Source organism: Drosophila novamexicana, unplaced genomic scaffold (genome assembly GCF_003285875.2).
Source record: "Drosophila novamexicana strain 15010-1031.04,08,12 unplaced genomic scaffold, DnovRS2.1 tig00000008-arrow-pilon, whole genome shotgun sequence".
In the NCBI taxonomy this organism is placed as follows: Eukaryota; Metazoa; Arthropoda; class Insecta; order Diptera; family Drosophilidae; genus Drosophila; species Drosophila novamexicana.
This window is the reverse complement of record NW_020824765.1, coordinates 2,233,760-2,252,063: the sequence shown is the minus strand read 5'-3', so window position 1 is coordinate 2,252,063 and position 18,304 is coordinate 2,233,760. Positions and strand designations below refer to the sequence as shown.

General features: G+C 39.3%; 4 protein-coding genes and 1 non-coding gene across 8 annotated transcripts; 4 read left to right on the top strand and 1 right to left on the bottom strand.

Annotated features, from left to right (window-relative positions):
* Positions 1-930: 930 nt before the first annotated feature.
* On the top strand, positions 931-3,366 carry LOC115763183 (mitochondrial sodium/calcium exchanger protein-like). 2 transcript variants are annotated; one of them, XM_030705644.1, is made up of 8 exons: positions 932-1,028; positions 1,083-1,303; positions 1,364-1,689; positions 1,747-1,821; positions 1,889-2,401; positions 2,465-2,604; positions 2,670-2,904; positions 2,960-3,366. In XM_030705644.1, exons 1-8 carry the CDS (start codon positions 990-992, stop codon positions 3,238-3,240), a joined length of 1,830 nt encoding a protein of 609 aa, XP_030561504.1. In that variant the 5' UTR covers positions 932-989; the 3' UTR covers positions 3,241-3,366. The 2 variants fall into 2 exon arrangements, with proteins under 2 accessions (XP_030561513.1, XP_030561504.1); XM_030705653.1 differs by lacking the exon at positions 2,960-3,366 and having other exon boundaries at positions 931-1,028; positions 2,812-2,899.
* Positions 3,367-7,237: 3,871 nt separating this feature from the next.
* LOC115758218 (CTD nuclear envelope phosphatase 1) lies at positions 7,238-8,372 on the top strand. The gene has a single exon (XM_030698769.1). The coding sequence runs from the start codon at positions 7,370-7,372 to the stop codon at positions 8,273-8,275; it is 906 nt and encodes a 301-aa protein (XP_030554629.1). The 5' UTR covers positions 7,238-7,369; the 3' UTR covers positions 8,276-8,372.
* A 1,247-nt stretch (positions 8,373-9,619) lies between these two features.
* Trnak-uuu lies at positions 9,620-9,692 on the top strand. The gene has a single exon. It is a non-coding gene; the product is annotated as a tRNA-Lys (tRNA).
* Positions 9,693-11,633: 1,941 nt separating this feature from the next.
* LOC115762763 (phenoloxidase-activating factor 2) lies at positions 11,634-14,442 on the bottom strand. Of its 3 annotated transcripts, none has more exons than XM_030705120.1 (3): positions 14,376-14,442; positions 12,595-13,092; positions 11,634-12,513 (listed from the first exon to the last, which is right to left on the bottom strand). In XM_030705120.1, the coding sequence occupies exons 2-3, from the start codon at positions 13,060-13,062 to the stop codon at positions 11,653-11,655; spliced, it is 1,329 nt and encodes a 442-aa protein (XP_030560980.1). In that variant the 5' UTR covers positions 13,063-13,092; positions 14,376-14,442; the 3' UTR covers positions 11,634-11,652. The 3 variants fall into 3 exon arrangements, with proteins under 3 accessions (XP_030560980.1, XP_030560988.1, XP_030560971.1); XM_030705128.1 differs by having other exon boundaries at positions 14,384-14,402; XM_030705111.1 differs by lacking the exon at positions 14,376-14,442 and adding an exon at positions 14,317-14,346.
* Positions 14,443-14,756: 314 nt separating this feature from the next.
* LOC115762005 (phenoloxidase-activating factor 2) lies at positions 14,757-17,870 on the top strand. Its single transcript, XM_030704076.1, has 3 exons — positions 14,757-14,811; positions 15,497-15,970; positions 16,027-17,870. The coding sequence occupies exons 2-3, from the start codon at positions 15,500-15,502 to the stop codon at positions 16,894-16,896; spliced, it is 1,341 nt and encodes a 446-aa protein (XP_030559936.1). The 5' UTR covers positions 14,757-14,811; positions 15,497-15,499; the 3' UTR covers positions 16,897-17,870.
* Positions 17,871-18,304: the final 434 nt, after the last annotated feature.

The window sequence follows — 18,304 nt, the reverse complement described above, 5'->3', positions numbered from 1 at the left end:
TCATATGATAGGATTTTCGAACCCCAATAAATCAATATGCACAGTCTAAATAAGAAGCAATGCTTTAGTCGCGATTGTTCGACTTGGAGATACCCTGTATAGAGCGCCGAATTTCTATTATACTCACGCACACATATCTGTATAATCTGTATGTATGAGTAAGTTTGATTGTAAGCTTTTCCAGTCCTGATTCGATGTCATATCGACCAGCACTTATGCTAGATTTCGAATGTAAAATAAGTCGATAATAGTTGCTATTGACGCAAGCTGTCAATGATATAATGCTCAAACCCGGGCTGCTCCGAAATTGCACTGCCTGCAACACGTGCAACGGATGGATGGAAAGTTGCAAGACGATAGCTTTGAAAATGAGAGGCGCTGCTCGTAACACATTGCATGACAAAATATTAATACCCTCTCAAACGATATCCTTTAAAAAGGTGTACAACAAAATATGGTTAAATATATAAACATAAATATAAGAGGCTCTCTGAACTCCTCACGAATCTACCACAACAAGTAAACCAGCTTCCTTCCTTCTGGTGGTGTAAATGCCAAAATATTTACAGAGTAACTAATTGAATGTTAATGCACCTTAATTTTTTTGTTACCGCAAATATTTTGGTATAATTCTGAATATCATTTGATTTTGAAATATTATACCTCTTTTGAATTCGTACGGATTCCTACCATCAATTGGCTTTCGCGGTTTTCGCCAGACAAAAATACTTCCTCTTGCTAACTCGAGAACCCAAGGAGTATAAAGCCAATATGTAGTTCGTTGTTATTGACCTAACAATATTGTCAATATTACCTTATTTATATTGTATATTTGGTAAAATAAAATCAAGTAAAAAAACAGTCTACCCTCATTGCTCATCTAAAAGATTTATAGATTAGAATTTTCAACTTTGAATCATAGTAAGCTTTGCGCTCAAAATCCAATTACCCAAAAATACCTTTGGCAAACAGAAAAAACTCTTCTGAAAATGAATCAAACATTTTCATTACAAGATACGTATAACACGGTGAGTTCTTAGATAGTCCGTTTGACCCGGAGACTAACGTATCCATTGTAAAAGATGAGCTGCTTCAGTGTGATGGCGGCAGACTACAAAGACCGTTGTAGCTTAGCTATGTCTGTGAAGAATTGCGGCCAGGTTATGAACTTTTTTAAGTATTACGAAATGTTGTACTGTCGTATAGATATTCAAAATCAGGTTACTGAGTTAGCTATGATAATCATATTGGTCTTAATTGCGATCATACTAATGATAACTACAGCGTATTTGGTGGATAAATAGTAAGTTGTTTTATCAAGCAAAAGACACGCATCTAACCACCTTTTTAAATCCCACTTCAGCTTTGCTCCAACATTAAAAATTATTGCAGTCAAGCTGAACATGAATGAGTACCTGGCAGGAGTAACATTACTGGCCTTTGGCAATACTTCGCCAGATCTTATGGCCAATTTAATGCCAGTTCGAAGGCACGCACCCCTTTTTACCATAACTATAAGCAATTCTTTAGCTCTTATTCTAATAAGTGGCGGAATGGTGTGCTACATGAGGTCCTTCAAAATAAATGGACACTGTGCCCTACGCGATCTACTATTCGTGCTACTTGCTTGCGAGTTGCTTATCTTTGTAATGTTAAGCGAAACCCGTATGACAGCAAGCGAGGGAGTCGGTAAGTTATATATAACTACAGTTCTTTCCATTTAATAATGTTTGTGTTGCCTTATAGTGCTTATATCTTTATATGTTGTGAACTTGATTGTCGTTCTTGTGGATAGAAAGTTGGTAGGTCTAACTATAATAAGTAAGTGACGAACGCATACTATACGTATAAGGTATACCAATTTCAAAAATATATCATTACTCTTCAGAACTTCACAGAGAGATCGATTTGATATTGAACGAATCTATTACACTAGAACGAGAATCGTTACTGAGACAAAAAATTACCTTATTGCGCGAGCTGAAGCTAGACCAAATATTGATTGTACGCCACCGACATAATGAAGCAAACCTAATCCCTTCCTCTCACAGTTTTAGTCGAACACATTCTTTAAATGGATTCTCAACAAGGAAAAATAGTGATCTGCCACCAGCAGTTAATCTAGTACAAACGCGAAATTCTATGTATCATCCACGTAACCGTAGGAATAAATCATTGTTCATGGAATTTTTCAAAGATCTGGTACCCGTGGATTTAGACAAATGGAGTGAAAGAGGCTGGTTTAGGCGCACTATTGAAATACTACTCTCACCTATTGCTCTGCCTTGTTGCATTTTTATACCTGTTGTCGACTACTCGCGAAAGAAGCATGGATGGAGCAAGCTGCTTAATTGTACACAAATTATTACCAATCCATTTATGTTTATTATCCTGACACAAGGTTTGTTAAATTTATTATCCTTATTGCTCTAAACGAGACTCCAAGCCTCCTATACTACTCCAGCAATGATTTCCAATGAGTACGACCACTGGCATTTGTCTATAGAATACAATTATGCGAAATGGTCATTGGTAGTGACCGTGCCTCTTGCCATTGTCGCCTTTATTAATACACGCACGGATAAGCCGCCACAATATCATATAGTAAGTCCCTTAACATCTGATATACGATAAAAATCATTTGATTTCAACTCTGACAATATGTGCAGCTTTTTGTTATACTTACCGCCAGCAGCTCGATGCTTATGATAGCGATTTGTGCCACCGAGCTGGAGGTACTCTGTTGTATTATTGGAGTTGTCTTTCATATGTCGGAAAGTTTTGTTGCTAGTAGCATTCGATCATTTTCAGCGGCAGTTACTGACGTGATTATGAACCTGGAGCTCGCCATGCAGGGCTATGACCGAATGGTATTTGCTGCGACCTTAGCTGGACCATTTTTCTGTAAGTTATCCTTTCATCGAAAATCAATTGTTAATAGAAAAGATTACCATTTCAGGCATTACGATCTGCATGGGCGTTCCCATGTTTTTCCAACATGAGCGGCATCAAGGCACTGCACATTGGCTCTTTGGGGAACATGGTGCGAACTGTTATTTTTTTTTTTTGCTAACTATTTTTACAACTCTGATGTGGACCATAACTTTTAATTTCTTTGCTCGACGTTCGGCGGCAGTTTTTGCATTTACATTGTATCTGTTATTTATATTGTATGCGGTGCTCGTTGAGTGGGGTTGGATACATGAGTTTGCAGATGATTTAAGTTTTGAACCCAAATAAGACGATTTTGTGAACCCTGCTAAAGGAAGGGGATCAAATTGCGCGTATTTAGAACAATTTTAACTAAAATTAAATTAGAGATCAGAACAATTTTTAACTCCAAGAGAGGTATAAATAAAATATACATTTCGATGTAAAAATGTATCCAATCAAAATGTTCTGCTTACCAACAAATCGGTTTCAAACTCATTTTCAAGATCTTTTTGACAATTTATCCTCTACGTTTTTCCCAAAATCCACTATTCTTTGATGGAAAGTGCAGCTCACAGTTTGAATTAACAAAACTTTATTTTTCAGCATTAAGATTCTCAACGGAACATATGGACGGAAACAATTGATTTAAACATTCTTTATTCGATGGAACTAAAAATGTGAATTGACTGAAGTTATGTAAAATTGGAAGAACAAAACTGTCGCGGGCATGCCCGGGGGTTACCTATATTAAGGCCGGTTTTTCTATCTATCCTATCTATCTTCAGCGTGACTTGACACCCTTGCAGAACCCTCTTATAATGCTCTTAAAGTAGCACTGGGAAAATAGTTAATACGGAGTATGGTTAAGATATCTTGAAGAACAAAAAGTTGTTCATAAAATAACCTCATTTTCCACCGATCGTTCCTATGGCAGCTATATGATACAACATTCCAATGTAGATAAGATTTTGTATATATAGGGAGCATAGTGATACCCCTAAATGCCGAGTTTGGTTAATATATCTTGATAAATAAAAAAGTTTTTCATACAATAGCTTAACAGACGGACAAACGGTTATGGCTATATTTACTCGGCTTTTGATACCGATCAAGAATATATACATATACTTTATGTGGTCTGCTTCAATGTGCGACACATTGTATGTGCATTTGAGATTGATAGAGTCATAATTAAGGCCACCAAAGATATTTGAATTTCATGAATGCCGACAAGGCTAATAACGTTAATAAAGTATCATAATTAATGTTCTGTCAAGTACCAACATTAAGTGAAATCTTCAGCTTAGATGTCGACATGCGGAGAGGCGGGCAAGGCGACGAGGTCCTAGACGGAGCATACAGACGGACGAAGTCTGGATTCTTAGCGTTCGTCTATTGAAACCCAGCGTTTCAGCTGTGTCTGCCTCTATATCTTGGCTCTATTTAAATAAAATAACTTGAATAAATAAAAAGAAAGCTCACAGCAATAGCAAAAGCTTGCCGTTAATTAACATTTCTGGCTGTGATTCAGCTGTGAGTTAAACCTTAATGCATATATTCGACTGTCGGTCAGCAGTATAAAGATAATTAATTGGGTTAACTCTTCAAAAATCTTCACGGGAGGTTAAGACAACTGAAAACAAAGGCAAATGCTTTATGTAAAGAAAAATGCTTTTGAAGACTCTTAAGCCAAGCCAATTTCTATGTAGCATCGGTTTCATTGAATTGTTGAATGCAAATGCTGCTGTGCTTGCATTTAACTAGCGCGAAATGCGAAGCCATCTGAAACATTACCATTACATTTAAGTGCAATCGCATAAACATAAACAAGTGCAACCCCACCCGCAAACGGAACATCGAAAAAATAGAGGAAGCCAAATGCGAGCTTCAACTTCAAAGCGAACGCCCGCAGAATTCCGGCAGCAATAAAAGCACTCAAGTCCCATAGACTTCCTGCTGCTGTCTGTGCACTTAATGTGACATGTTTTTGCAACAGTTTTGGTTTTTCTGTCGTCTATACTCCGGCTCTAGTTGCAGCTCCCTAACTCAGCTGCACAGAGCCAAGAATAACTAGTAAAATGGCGTAGATAGAGTCTGCTCAACCAGGATATTCTCCTTATAGAGGTGTGACATGTGAAGGGAAGCCTCTTCGACTATACAAATTGTTCGAGTGTCCATTGAGTCATTCTCGGAAACAGCGGAACCCATATAATGAAAATTATAATCTATGTAAATTCATACGCAGAAAAAGTTTATAAAAATTATCAATATCTGTTTCCTTTTCGCCAAATACCGAAAAGCACCGATTTTGAAACAAACTTGTCTCGATATATTATATCACATCAAACTTAGTTTGTAGGTTCCCTTTTTATTGTCCATTCCATTTCTGCGCTTTGGAATACTCCCGACTAGAACACTTGCTAAATATTCAAATTAAATATGCAGCCTAACTTGATACAAGCATATATACGTGCATATATACTCTGCATAGGTTGTATGCAAACTAGACATAGAATTGAGCCTGAATTTTAATCTACTCAATGTAATCCATTTTATGTGCATAGGGTATAAAAAGGAAAGCGAAATTCAGTCTATAGCTGGCCATGCTCCTTGAGTTTTGATGCATTTTACTTGTTATCAAATTGTTTTATATATTTTTTTTCGCATTTTTTCCGTTTTGCATATTGTCCTTGTAGGATTCTGTCAACATTCCCAAATTGAATGTTGGATGAAAATTCGCTTGGTGTGGAAGTCATTAAATATTTAATACCCAAGTGCAGCAAGGATTCGCATGTTATGTGAGACCCTTTGGTTATACTCTTAAAAACCCATCAGAGCAAGGAGCTGCTTAACTTTGTATATTGATACCTAAGATGTTTGTCCCGAATGTATTGTATATGAAGTGGACACTTATGATCATAGTACATGGTATCTCTTAGATTACCACAATCAACTAAAACACCTATACTTTTAATTGTTGAGGCTACTCTCTAGGTGAGATTTTTTGTACCGGATGTCCTGGCCCTGGAACCCAAATGACCCATTGACAATGTTGCCAGTGTAAATAAAGACAAATCTCTTCTTGCTTTTGTGCTGATTTTGATAGTCTTAGAGTAAAGATGATCAACTCTGAAATAAAGACTGCTGATGAGTTTCTCTTCTATTATGTTTACAATGAGTTAAGTGTACTTCCGGGTGTATGTTTTCCCACTAGAGCACTGTTGTTTGTTTTTGTTTTTTTGGTAGTTGTCGGGCAGTAAGTAAGATATCCTAGTACACAAGCAAATAAGCCGTCAGTTGCCATCCGCGGGGGTATACAATTACCTATTTAACAAGATACGATGCCAGGCGTGCGATTCACGGGCGACTAGGTTAGGCTTCAGTACCTGGCCAATAAATAGGCGCTTAGCATTATAACTCAATTAGCAGATAGCACTTTGTGCATACGCCACTTTGGCCACCGGAAGCAGGTCCCAGCAACATTTACAGAAAACAGCTACATGTAAATTATGCAGCCCTTAATTAATGGGAGCGCAGCGCGGGGTTGGAAGTATTGTTGTTCTCCATTTTACTGCACTGTCTCGCCTGGCCGCTTGTCTCCTCTCCTCTTTTGATTTGCATATCATTTGCCCGGGTGAGCATCTGTGTCCTGCGTTCTGTGTGTCTGTGCGAAACAGTTGGCTAATGAATCTGCAGTTGGTGCATTAGGAGCACGGGCAATGACTGTGGCTTGGCTCCAATTAGCTCAGACTACACTTGACTTCACTTGAATTTGCTCTGTGTCCCCCAGTGCCCTCTCACCAAGAGGTGCGAAAAGATTTCTGACTGAGTAGGATTACGGATGTTATGTTTTAAGCAATGATAGCAGGCCTATGTATATGCTAAAAAGATCATCAATCCAATTGCCAACAATATATATATATATATATTTTTCTTAAATCTAAAGAGGTATCTGCGGTAAACTGAGTTTTTCAAAATCAAGTGTTTGAATCTACGATTGTAGCAATGCATTGACTCATACTATCCAAGTTTTTTTGCTAGAACCTCGACTCCACACATTTAATTAATACTACTTAGTTACACATTTATGCCATAAACCTACATGGAAAAAACATGTATGTAATACGCAGAGCATTTCCGACCCCATAGGTAGGATTGGGTAACTCCGGTAGACAAGGCAGTTTGTCCTCTGCTTAAGGTATATATATTATTGGTGAGCAACAATAGCCAATTCCCATTATGCCATGTATGTAATTGGAGTCAAAATATATTGAAATTACTGTCAGACAATAAAATGAAATCAGTTAAACCCAATTTAACAACAAATTGAGAAATTGGCACTTAAACATACATGTAAAAAAATTTCTGCGTAATGTAACATTCTATTTAAATTAATTAATAATACCTCAATTTTCGATTTAATCGATGTGGAAAAATGGTGGCGGAGCTTTCGGAGCAGCCCACTTCATCGTTGCCGCTAGTTAATCAAGTAAACGTCTCCAAGGTTCAAGCAAGCGAAGAAACACCAGGCCCATACCAAGGCGCAAGTTGCTTTATTGCATCCACCTCGGACTCGAGTGTCAGCGAGTCACGGCGTTGGGCTGACTCTGTGTCGCGGATAGTCGATCGGACAGGCGAACTGGGCCAATACGTGAAGCAGATTATCGCCTATCTGGCGGCCAAATTCCGCGAGTTCTTTAATCCGGCAGGATATTTCGTATACGAAGAGCCGCCCCTGTCGCCGGAAAGTAGGAACCAGTTGGAAATCGTACCGCGCAAAACGCTTGTACTAGATCTAGATGAAACACTAGTGCATTCGTGTTACCTGGACCCGGACACAAACGATGTTGTTGGCTGCAATTTTGTACCCGAAACAGCCGTGCCAGACTATGTAATGCACATTCCGATTTTAGCAAATTTCCATCCCATTGAATTTCAGGTATTCAAGCGCCCATATGTCGACGAGTTTCTAAACTTTGTAGGCAGATGGTATGACCTGGTCATCTATACGGCCAGCTTAGAGGCTTATGCCTCCAACGTCATAGACAGGTTGGATGCTGGTCGTGGAATACTACAGCGTCGATTATATCGCCAGCACTGCATCTCTACGACTGTTGTGACCAAAAATCTGTATGCGGTCAATCCAGATTTGACCAGCACATTCATCATTGATAACTCGCCCAGTGCGTACCGCGATTTTCCGGAGAATGCAATACCAATTAAAAGCTACATCTATGACCCCAATGACCAGGAGCTGCTTAATTTGCTTCCCTTCTTAGATGCCCTTCGGTTTACAAAGGACGTTAGATCTATTCTAAGCCGGCGTGGCATCGCAGCGTAAAACAACACTTGACATCTAATGCAAATATTTTGTAAGCGCAATTGTTACATCTGCAAAACTGTCATTAAAAATCACCCGGGGTCTCTGGGGTTAGCAATAAATATGCTATTGCACTTAAATTCCTGTTGATCACAAAATTTATCAGTTTTTTGTTCTGTACACTGGTATATATATATCTGCACTTTTTCATATTAAAGTTCCATCGTCTGTTAACGTCAAGAATGGATGAACGAAAATGTAATATGGAAGATTGTCTAAATATAAATAAATATTTAGCATCTATATAAAGTGAAATTAATCAATGCCGAGATTTTTATACAAGAAAAAGTGCGACTTTACTTGAAAAATTAATAAGCAAAAAGTTCTAAATATATTTTAAATAATCAAGCGGGCCCCGAGTGCTGATCCAGCTCTGTACCTGTCCACGACTTAGCTCTCAATTTTAGATTATCGCTTTTTTATCATGTCGATGAGAGCGACTTAAACCCATCGAACCAGATGATAGCTTCAAATCTTAGATATTTTGCATTGAAACAGCAGCCGAACATGGTTATAGAAACCCGGCTGACAATGCTGAAATAGAAAATATATACTTTATGGGTTCGGAGATATGTCTTTCTATGAGTTACACTATGTTTTCTTGTTTCATATGTTTTAACAGCAAATAAATGCATTGGACTTTTAATCCAAGGGTCCAGGGTTCAAGTCCCTGCTCGGGCGATTTTTTGTCTTTTGTAATTTATTTTACATGGATAAATCCCTGAACTAATTGGTGAGAGCCAGGGAGGCCTATCAGACCTGACTAGGTAACCAAGTAGGGAACTCAGATATTAAATAGCTAGTTAAGGATATCATTAAAGAATTTAATGGACACTTGAACAGTAAGAAACTGTCGACTAATGCTGTATTGTATCGCTTCTTCAGGAACAATCGGCAAAACTTTAAGTTTTTAACGTTGATTGCTTTTAATGGTTCACTGGTTCAATGGCTTCACTATGTCTCCTACATAATAGAATTAATCGGATCTTATATGGTAAGATCTGTTTTCAAAGATATACTAATAGACTCAGCATTTTCGAGCTGCACTATTCTTACACATATTTCTGCAAAAGTGAAATGCCTGCAAGCTTATGAAATCTACGTCTGGGCGTAGGTTTTGTCTTATTTAAATATTATATTTTGAGGGATCTTAAGTTGAGCAATTTAAAATTAAAGAAAGCTACACATCATCTTAATTTAAACGAAAAACAATTAATTCAAATATTTTCACATGTATGTATGTACAAATATGAACAATTAACTCAAATTCTCACATGTATGTATGTAATTACCTCCGATACGCAAGCCCGGGTAGCTCAGTCGGTAGAGCATTGGACTTTTAATCCAAGGGTCCAGGGTTCAAGTCCCTGCTTGGGCGATTTCTTATACTTTTTATACATTTTCAGAGTAAAACTCCTCATTCTCTATAATCGTACGCTTTGTTATACCCTGAACCCATTGAAAATAGTTGATAAGGTATAATAGTTTTGTGCAGGTGTATGTAACAAGCAGAAGGAAGCACCCCGATACCAGTCAATTCAGTCAGGTGAAAGGACTAACATATACCATAGCATCTAGAAAAAAAGCATGTCGATAATTGGAATTACATATTTTAATAGTAAACATAATGAATAATCAATACCTCGAAAAACCTCACAAGAGGTGATTTTATAAATTGACTTTTATTTTTATCTTGTCCTGCTCATTAATTCTAAGATTAAAAACCTTTATTTTTCTCTTTTAATCCTTCATCCTTAGCATTGTTAAAAATTTGGTACACATTTAATTGTCATGAAAACAAGAAGGACACGTTTGGCAAATGGAGGACTGTTGAAATAGAGTTGGTTTTGTTGCCTTCCCCCAGCAAGGAGCGCCAACCCTTAAACCACCTACATCGATGAATCGTCGTCGATGTCGAACATTTAAGCACAATTGACTGCGCCTCGACGCATGGATGCCATGAAAATTTATGGCGGCGCAGGTGAAAGTTCTCCCTTTTCCCTGCCTTGTCACGTGCTCCATTCGTGGGTTCAAATCCAGTGGCACTCACTGTCATTGCACGAGCTGCAGTTAGGGCAACTGGGTAAAATTTATTGAAGTTGCACTGCTCAAGCCACTCAGTATAACTGCTTCATGGATGAATCAGATTTAGTTAGCATTAAATCCCATATTAATTTCCTATCAATCTTTTGATATTTTAAATCAAAATCCATTTAAAATGCACTCCTCAGATTTAGGTTTAATTGCATTGCTGATTATAGTTCGCCTCGACAAAAACCAACAGAAACAATCAGGCGTTTTTTGACCTGACCCGTCTCATTTGCATGGCTCGCATTGTTTTGTCTGTTTGCGACAGTTTTCACGACTGTTTATTTACAGAGCAAAAACCTTATATGTACTTGTTTTTTTGCTTCGTTCGGTTACGGACTTGTCAAAAAGTACATATACACTATGCGACCGAAAATGCATCACAACAATGTGTAATACGTTCAACAAAGGTTCAACCATTTCTTCTTATAGCTTACAATAAATTTCCAAAATTTTAAATAGCTTTAAGGAAACCGCGTAAATTATCGATCAATCGATTGGTTGTCAAGGCTGATTAAAAAAAAGGTATACTTTATAGGGTCTGAGAAGTCGCCTTCAACTCGCTTACACAAATTTCTTAAAAAATTTTACCCCTTTACAGGGATTCACGGAATAATTATTACAGGCTGCAGGACAAGAAGTGGATATTTCTCATATTAAGCCATTGTCGGCTTTAATACATTTTCTTTTTTCAGTGCCTTGAGAGATTCGTATAAAAACGGTGAAAATGTCGCACAACTGCTGGAATTTACAGTACATGAAGCATAAATGCAGATATGTAGCAGCTAACCTAGTCAGTGACTGGTTGACTGATTGCGTATACGCACCGTTGGTTGCACCCGAATCTGTTGCAACTTGCAACTGTAGGAATTCAATATCTATAGCAGAACGCTTGAATTTCGGTGCCCAATATTGAACAGTGCCCACATTTTATGACATAATAAATCAAAATCGTGAACTGAAGTCTCATAGATTAGACTGTCCCGCCCAAACGTATATTTTTAGGACTTTAACATGGCCTTGAAACATTTCATCAAACGCAGGAAATCGACGTATATTCTTGTATTTCTTTTTGGTTAATAAAGATATTTTGAATAATATTCTTATCACCAACTATACTAGATACTTTTTTGGGGAAAGTCAAAATAATGTTAAATGCCCTCATCAAGTTTGATAAAACTTATACACAGGATACATATTATACACAATTAAAAAATGAGGTAATTTTTAATTTCGCTTTCATGGTACTTTTACTTCAAATTAATGCTTGACATTTTCTCATCAATCCAGCTTCTAAAATATGGCACATTCGCGTATGCGGCCGGAATACCCTTCTTAGCGCACTCAATGCCCCATGAGACAATGCCCACAAGCTGGAAGCGGTTGGTTTCTCCAGCTATGCTGCAAAACAAGGGTGATCCACCATCGCCCTTACACGTGTCCTTTCCCTCAATTCCGCCAGCACATATGAAGCTTTCGTGGAGATTGTATCGCCTGCCGAGAATTGTGAGACGCAGCAAATTCTGGCAATGCTGATGCTCAACGACCGGCAGTTCAATGCGCTTCAGGATGTGCTCCATAGAATCAGCGCCAATGTTGCGATGGCCCCAGCCGGTAGCAAAGCACTTAGCCTTGAGCAGATCCTCCTGCAGCCGTGGATTCTCCACAGGTGGCAAGCAAAGCGGCTGCACGTGTGGTGCCAGCATGAAGGGCTGCTCCAGCACCATCAACGCAATGTCGTTACGAAAATTCAGGTCATTGAAGAGCTCGTGTAGCCACAGGTTGCGTAGGCGGCGGACTTGATAGGGAAGGGGCTCCCGCTGACTGGTCAAATCATATTCGCCGGCACGGGCCAGCAGAGAGGTCAAGCTGTGGTTGGCCACATTGTGGGCGCTAGTGAGCACAACCTGGGGATGTATCAATGTTCCTCCACACAAGTAATTGACATGCATGTCCATCACTGCCACCATCCAAGGATACTCGGCGTACCCCGCCTCATGGTCGTTGTAGCCTTCCATATCATAGTAAAGGCCCACGGGATTACTATAGCCGCATCCCTTGTACTTGAAGTCTTTTAGAGATCGGCGCACTGGATTCTCGCTCTCATGTAACTGCAACAAAAAAAAAGGCGAATTCATATTTGTGTTTGCGTATTGCATATTTATAATTTGGATTCCCATTTTACTGCTCACCTGATCAACGATGGGGCAGCAACTTTCGAATGTTAAACATCCAGAATTGCTGGAGTTGTCGATTCGTGGCTTAATTATATATCGCCCGTCCTCGTTAACACTCCCTGTTCGACAAAGGTGCCTGGGCACGCATAACTTATCCAGTTCACAACTCTTGTAGTCCTCCATGAGGTCCAATTCAAAGGGCGGCGTCTGAGTTGTCGCAGGAGTTTGTTTCTCTGGCTCGACGCTCAATCTTTGGCCAGTCATGGCAGCCTCATAGCTCTCCAGCTGCTCTTTATCGCAGCACACAAGTCCGAAGCCGCAACTGCGACCCAAAATCCGTGGAATAAGTATTCCACGTCCGGAGTCATCCGTTTCATTGCATCGTTGTTCCATGACACAGACCTGGTCGCTCTGACATATGCTGAAAACTGAGGAGGCGCCCACAAGAATAAGCAGCGAGAGAATCTTTAAAAAATGACCCATTTTGCAAATATATGCTGCAGGATAAAACTGCTGAAATATTTACAAGATTATGATTTTTAATTAATATATACAAAAAAATATTAAAAAATTAATTAAAATAATATATATGCCCAAGACATTGACTTACAACAAGGAAATTGAAGTCGAGTTAAAGTGTTTTATACTCTATACGAAATAAAAATAAAAGTGATGTAACCTGCTATCTATTATGAATGAATAATACCACACATCATTTTTCTTGTTTGTCTCGTCTCGTATATTGGAAATTCCGAATTTCTATCCTGATAGTGCCTTCTCTTCCAATCGAATACTACCAACTAGTTGCCAGTCAGTACCAGATCAAAACGTGATTTTTATGGCCGTGAACTTAGGTTTATTGTGAATGCTTATAATAATTAATAAATAATAATTAATACACAAATGCATGCAGATATGTAAGCTGCTTATTTTTCTACAGATACTCAATATAAATAAGAAATTATAAAAGTCAGCTAAAGTGCTCAGAAAAAAGATGCACACTAACTATAACTAAAAATAATATAATAATCTCGCGAAATTGATGAAATTTTGAAAAAGGGTTTATTTTTATTATATCATAACATACCAAAGCTCAAGATTCATTTTTAGAGGATCTTTAAGGATCTATGAACATCAAATTTAATAATTAATAATTAAAAATGAATAGTTTATCCAAGAGAATTAAACTGTTCGTGACATCGGCTAGCTGCTCCCGACAATAGCCTCCTAGTTAATCAATTGAAACCCTTGAACCCAATTGATAACCTATGCATCGCAGGAACGAGGCTTCATACAGCATTAAAAACGAAAACGGGGAGAGGTATCCAAAAAGTAAAATATTGTCAATTTTTGATATGTTTAAGAAGTCTGGCATTAAAATTTGTATTTATCGAATATAAGAGAATATTCATATATTTGAAGTTGCAATTCTCTCTTTGGCCTCGGATCAGCTCGTCACTTTGTTCACGAATATATAAATTGAGGTCGGAAATTCTTTCTTCTGAGCACTTGCACATTTGCTGAGCACATAACTTATTACAGCCCGATTATTAGTACTGTTCGCAAATAGTTTTAAGAATATTTCAAATTCAACTGTAAAATTGTAAAATTGATTTTTAAAGACACAACTTTAATTAATTATTATTACTTAAATACTTTCAAATATGATGCGAAGAAGGATGCGAAGTCGATTTAAAAGCGATAAATAAATGTTTAATAAAAAGTTTTGTTAAATACCAATTTGAATGGCATTGTATAAGTATGTTAAGTGATCAGTTCTCGTCACAAATATTTACATATTTACACTAGAAATCAGCACCAAAACAACGAGAAGCGCGAATCGCTTTTGTTATATTCAATCAGAAGTAACTAATTCAACTAAGTTTTCCAATCTCTCATTCATCTGTTTTATAAGCTGAATCGACCGCCTAACACATAAAGAGACTCCGCTCTCGGAGATCTCGAGGTATGTGTCAATGCAGTGAATATTTAAATTCTTAATAACTAGAAGAGCATGTCGCTTAGTTTGATATATTCGCGGCTAGCTTAATCATTGTTCTCTCTCTTATAAATATTTAGTAATTATTGCGACTCTAGCTGAGCAACTGGCTATCCGATTGTTTTCAAGCCGGTTCTATAAAATGCACAAGTTCTACTTCAAGCAGCTCAGTTGATATTGAGCGCGAACCGAACTCTGACTTAATCTCAGTATACACAAGTGCACACAGATTTGTATGTACATATAATAAATAAAGATAAGCTATTATGAAAGTGAGCTAAAGTGCGCATAAATACAGAAAATCTAAAAATGCAAACGAGATATTGAAAACATATGAAATGCTATTTACATTTATTAATAATGCAAAAAATATATTTCTATATGAATATAATTTTCGAAAACAACCAGAAATGCAGTTCTGTGCAATAACAATCTATTGTCTTTGACGTAACTGTGGTTCATCAGATATATAAACGATATTAACGTGTATTATTTGCGATAAATGAATTTTTCATTCAAGAAAGTCTGTTCCGTCGACATTCTGACTTCCAAGTTTAAATTGCGTTAATCTGATTTGTAGATGCAATTTTTATGCAAAACATAGTATGACAATGTATGTTTCTAAGCCCAAGTTTATTCAAGCCTTGCATATTTTCGAAACAAAATTAATATCCCATACCTAGTATTTACATACAGCAAAGAACTAGAATGTTTGCGACGGCAGCTCGGCTCTCGGTACAGGGTATTCCCCAATTGGGTGCTCCCAACAGCTGACACTCTTCATAAATGGAAACCTTTAAACCCAGTTGATAACCTACGCACAGCAAGCGCGCTTACTCTGATAAGTGTGATGCATAATCTTATCAGCTGGACTCTCAACTACAAATGAACCCCTTTTAATTTTTCTCTGTATTGCAGCTGATGGACGCCGCTCGATACTGGCACTCACTGCTGCTGGTCTGCATTTTTGTGGCTCAGAATCAGCTGACGAATGGCCAGCAATCCGAGGGATCGATGTCACCATGCGGCTTAACGGAAAGTTGCGTCACCGAACAGCGCTGCATCGAGTCGGACGATTCGGGACGCGGTGCAATTAGGCCAAGGATGGCGCGCGTCTGCGGTGAAGGGCTTGTGTGCTGCGACCAGGAGCAGCTCGACAGCTGGGACGCCGAACAGAATAGGACAGATGGACATAAAGCCACAACCACACCCATAACCACAATCACAGAGGAATCCTTCTACGAGAGCTGCGGCAAAGACATGGAATGTGTGCCACGAAAGCTATGCCGGGACAACATTATTATCGACGATGGTCGCTATCTTGTGCATCCCCGCATTGGCGATCAGCCGTGCACAAAACCCTTGCATCGCTGCTGTGCTGTGGACCAGCGAGTAAGTCTTAACCTTCGATTCTTCAATTCATGCTATATTATGCACCTTGCATGCAGGTGGCCGCCAATGAGAGCTCGTACGCTGTCAATCTGAAAAACTTTAAGTACCAAGGCTGTGGGCGTAGCAATGCCAAGGGCCTCATCGATGATTTTAAGTACCAAGAGGATGTTGCGTTCTTCGGTGAATTTCCCTGGATGGTGGCGGTGCATACCGGACGCAATCTGTACCTATGTGGCGGTACTTTGATTCACCCACAACTAGTTCTGACCAGTGCCCACAATATAAGGAACCAAACAGTGGACACTCTGGTGGTACGAGTGGGTGACTGGGATCTCAGCAGCTTCGCGGAACCATACGAGTTTCAGGCGCGCCGCATAAAGCAAATAATCGCCCACGAGGAATTCGATCCCGGTGCCCATTACAATGACATTGCACTGCTGGTGCTGGATGAGCCCGTTGACCTTCAGGCCCACATTCAACCGCTTTGTCTACCTCCGTCAGAAACGCCCAAGCTGTTGGCGGAGTTGCACAGGGCCCTGTGCTATGCCACAGGTTGGGGTAGTCGACTACCGGACACCAACCAGAATGAGCGACAGCTAAAGCGTATAGATTTACCCATTGTGAGCAAAGCCGAGTGCCAGGGTAATCTGAGACTCACACAATTGGGTAAGCGTTTTCGACTGCGTCCAAGCTTTATCTGCGCTGGCGGCGTCAAGGGGAAGGATACGTGCAATGGCGACGGCGGCTCACCGTTGTTCTGCACCTTGCCCGGACAGACCGATCGCTATCAACTAGTGGGCATTGTTTCGTATGGCGTTAGCTGCGCCCAGGAAGACGTACCAGCCGTCTACGCAAATGTTCCATACCTACGCAGTTGGATCGATGAGAAAGTGAATTCACTGGGCCTTGAATTGGAGACCGTTTAAGCCATCATTATCAATCAATATCGAATACTTATAAAGAATGAATGTTTATGCCCTGGGAAGCTGTCCAATAGAAAATTAATAAGAGGATTAGGATGCAGTAAGTTCGATGCTCTTGCCTTTCTGCAAAACCTGGTAACTATGTCAATAACCCATGTATTCTGATTAAATAATTTAATCGCTATTGTACCAACAAATTTTGAGTATAGAATTGAAGATGATCCTTAAATAATTGCTTCGTTACCCAGAATCAGAAATAGTTTCGCTTATTAACTCAACTAATGTAAGAACTAACGCATTCTAAGTATAGGCACATGCCAATATTTAAGCACATGTTCTGTTTATGTAATCAGTTTTAATCCAAAACAAGCAAATTTATTGCCACTATTATTGGCCGTTGAGTATAACAAAAAAGAGGAAAGAGGCAAAGTATCTATGCGCCCCCAGCTCAAAATAGAAATAGCTGAGTCGCAGCATATTGTAGCTCGCTGGCCGTCAAGGAATTCTCAATGTTGCCATAGCTGAAAATTAAGTGGGTTTTGCAGCACGGGCCAACAAAAAATATAAAAAAAAAAAAATGAAACAATGAAGACTGCCTTGGATGGCGAACCGAAAATTGAGAAATTACATGCTGTGAAATAGCTGGGGAATTGATTTTCTGGTGGCGGTGGTGCTGCTCGCCTCCTGATGCGGCTCCTCCTGCGGCTCCTCCTGCGGCTGTTGCTGCTGCTGCTGTCGCTGGCGACGTCTTCGCTAAAAACCCATTTCTCAAGTAAATTGCTAAGAAATGTTATTTATTGGCGTTTTTCATGCACATGCAACTTGCTATGCTCTAGTGCAGCCCGCACGCTTATCGATTTTCCTACAGCAAATATTCGCCTCTATTTTGGAGTATTTGCATTTGGCCCTACGGCTGTCCGTGCACTGGTCCAAATTCACGCCTGATTAGCTTACATTCCTTGGTCTCCGATATCAAATATTTACCAAATTGATTATCATTTAATTATAATAAAGCATAATGTCCAATACAATTGCAAATGCGCACTTGTGTGTGTGTGAGTATCAATGTCTCTAACTGTGTGTGCCCTCGTGTGTTAGTGTGTGTGTGTGCAATTATGATGGCCATGGCCGCAATTGTGTTGCATACTTTGAGGCACATTTGCTCGCCGGCTCTAACGGCAGCTGCAGCCTCGCCTCTGTGTGCACATGGCATCAAATTACAAATGATGGCTGGCCCGAGGGAGCGGGGCCTTTCGAAGAGGAGGAGAAGGCGCTTGACAGAGGCTCTCTGCTTTGCGGCCAACCAACGGAAGTAGAAACAGATGCAAATGGCAGTTAGCAATGTGTGTGTATATTCCTGTATGTGTCTGTGTGTGTGTTTCTATGCGTTTGCTGTGCAACATGAAAAACA

Coding starts and splice junctions, on each gene's coding strand:
- LOC115763183 (XM_030705644.1), top strand. CDS start 990: ATGAATCAAACATTTTCATTACAAGATACGTATAACACG. Junction 1,029..1,082: donor TACAAGATACGTATAACACG/GTGAGTTCTTAG, acceptor CCATTGTAAAAG/ATGAGCTGCTTCAGTGTGAT. Junction 2,905..2,959: donor CTTAGCTGGACCATTTTTCT/GTAAGTTATCCT, acceptor TTACCATTTCAG/GCATTACGATCTGCATGGGC.
- LOC115758218 (XM_030698769.1), top strand. CDS start 7,370: ATGGTGGCGGAGCTTTCGGAGCAGCCCACTTCATCGTTGCCGCTAGTT.
- LOC115762763 (XM_030705111.1), bottom strand. Junction 12,514..12,594: donor GCTGCCCCATCGTTGATCAG/GTGAGCAGTAAA, acceptor TTTTTGTTGCAG/TTACATGAGAGCGAGAATCC.
- LOC115762005 (XM_030704076.1), top strand. CDS start 15,500: ATGGACGCCGCTCGATACTGGCACTCACTGCTGCTGGTCTGCATTTTT. Junction 15,971..16,026: donor GCTGTGCTGTGGACCAGCGA/GTAAGTCTTAAC, acceptor CCTTGCATGCAG/GTGGCCGCCAATGAGAGCTC.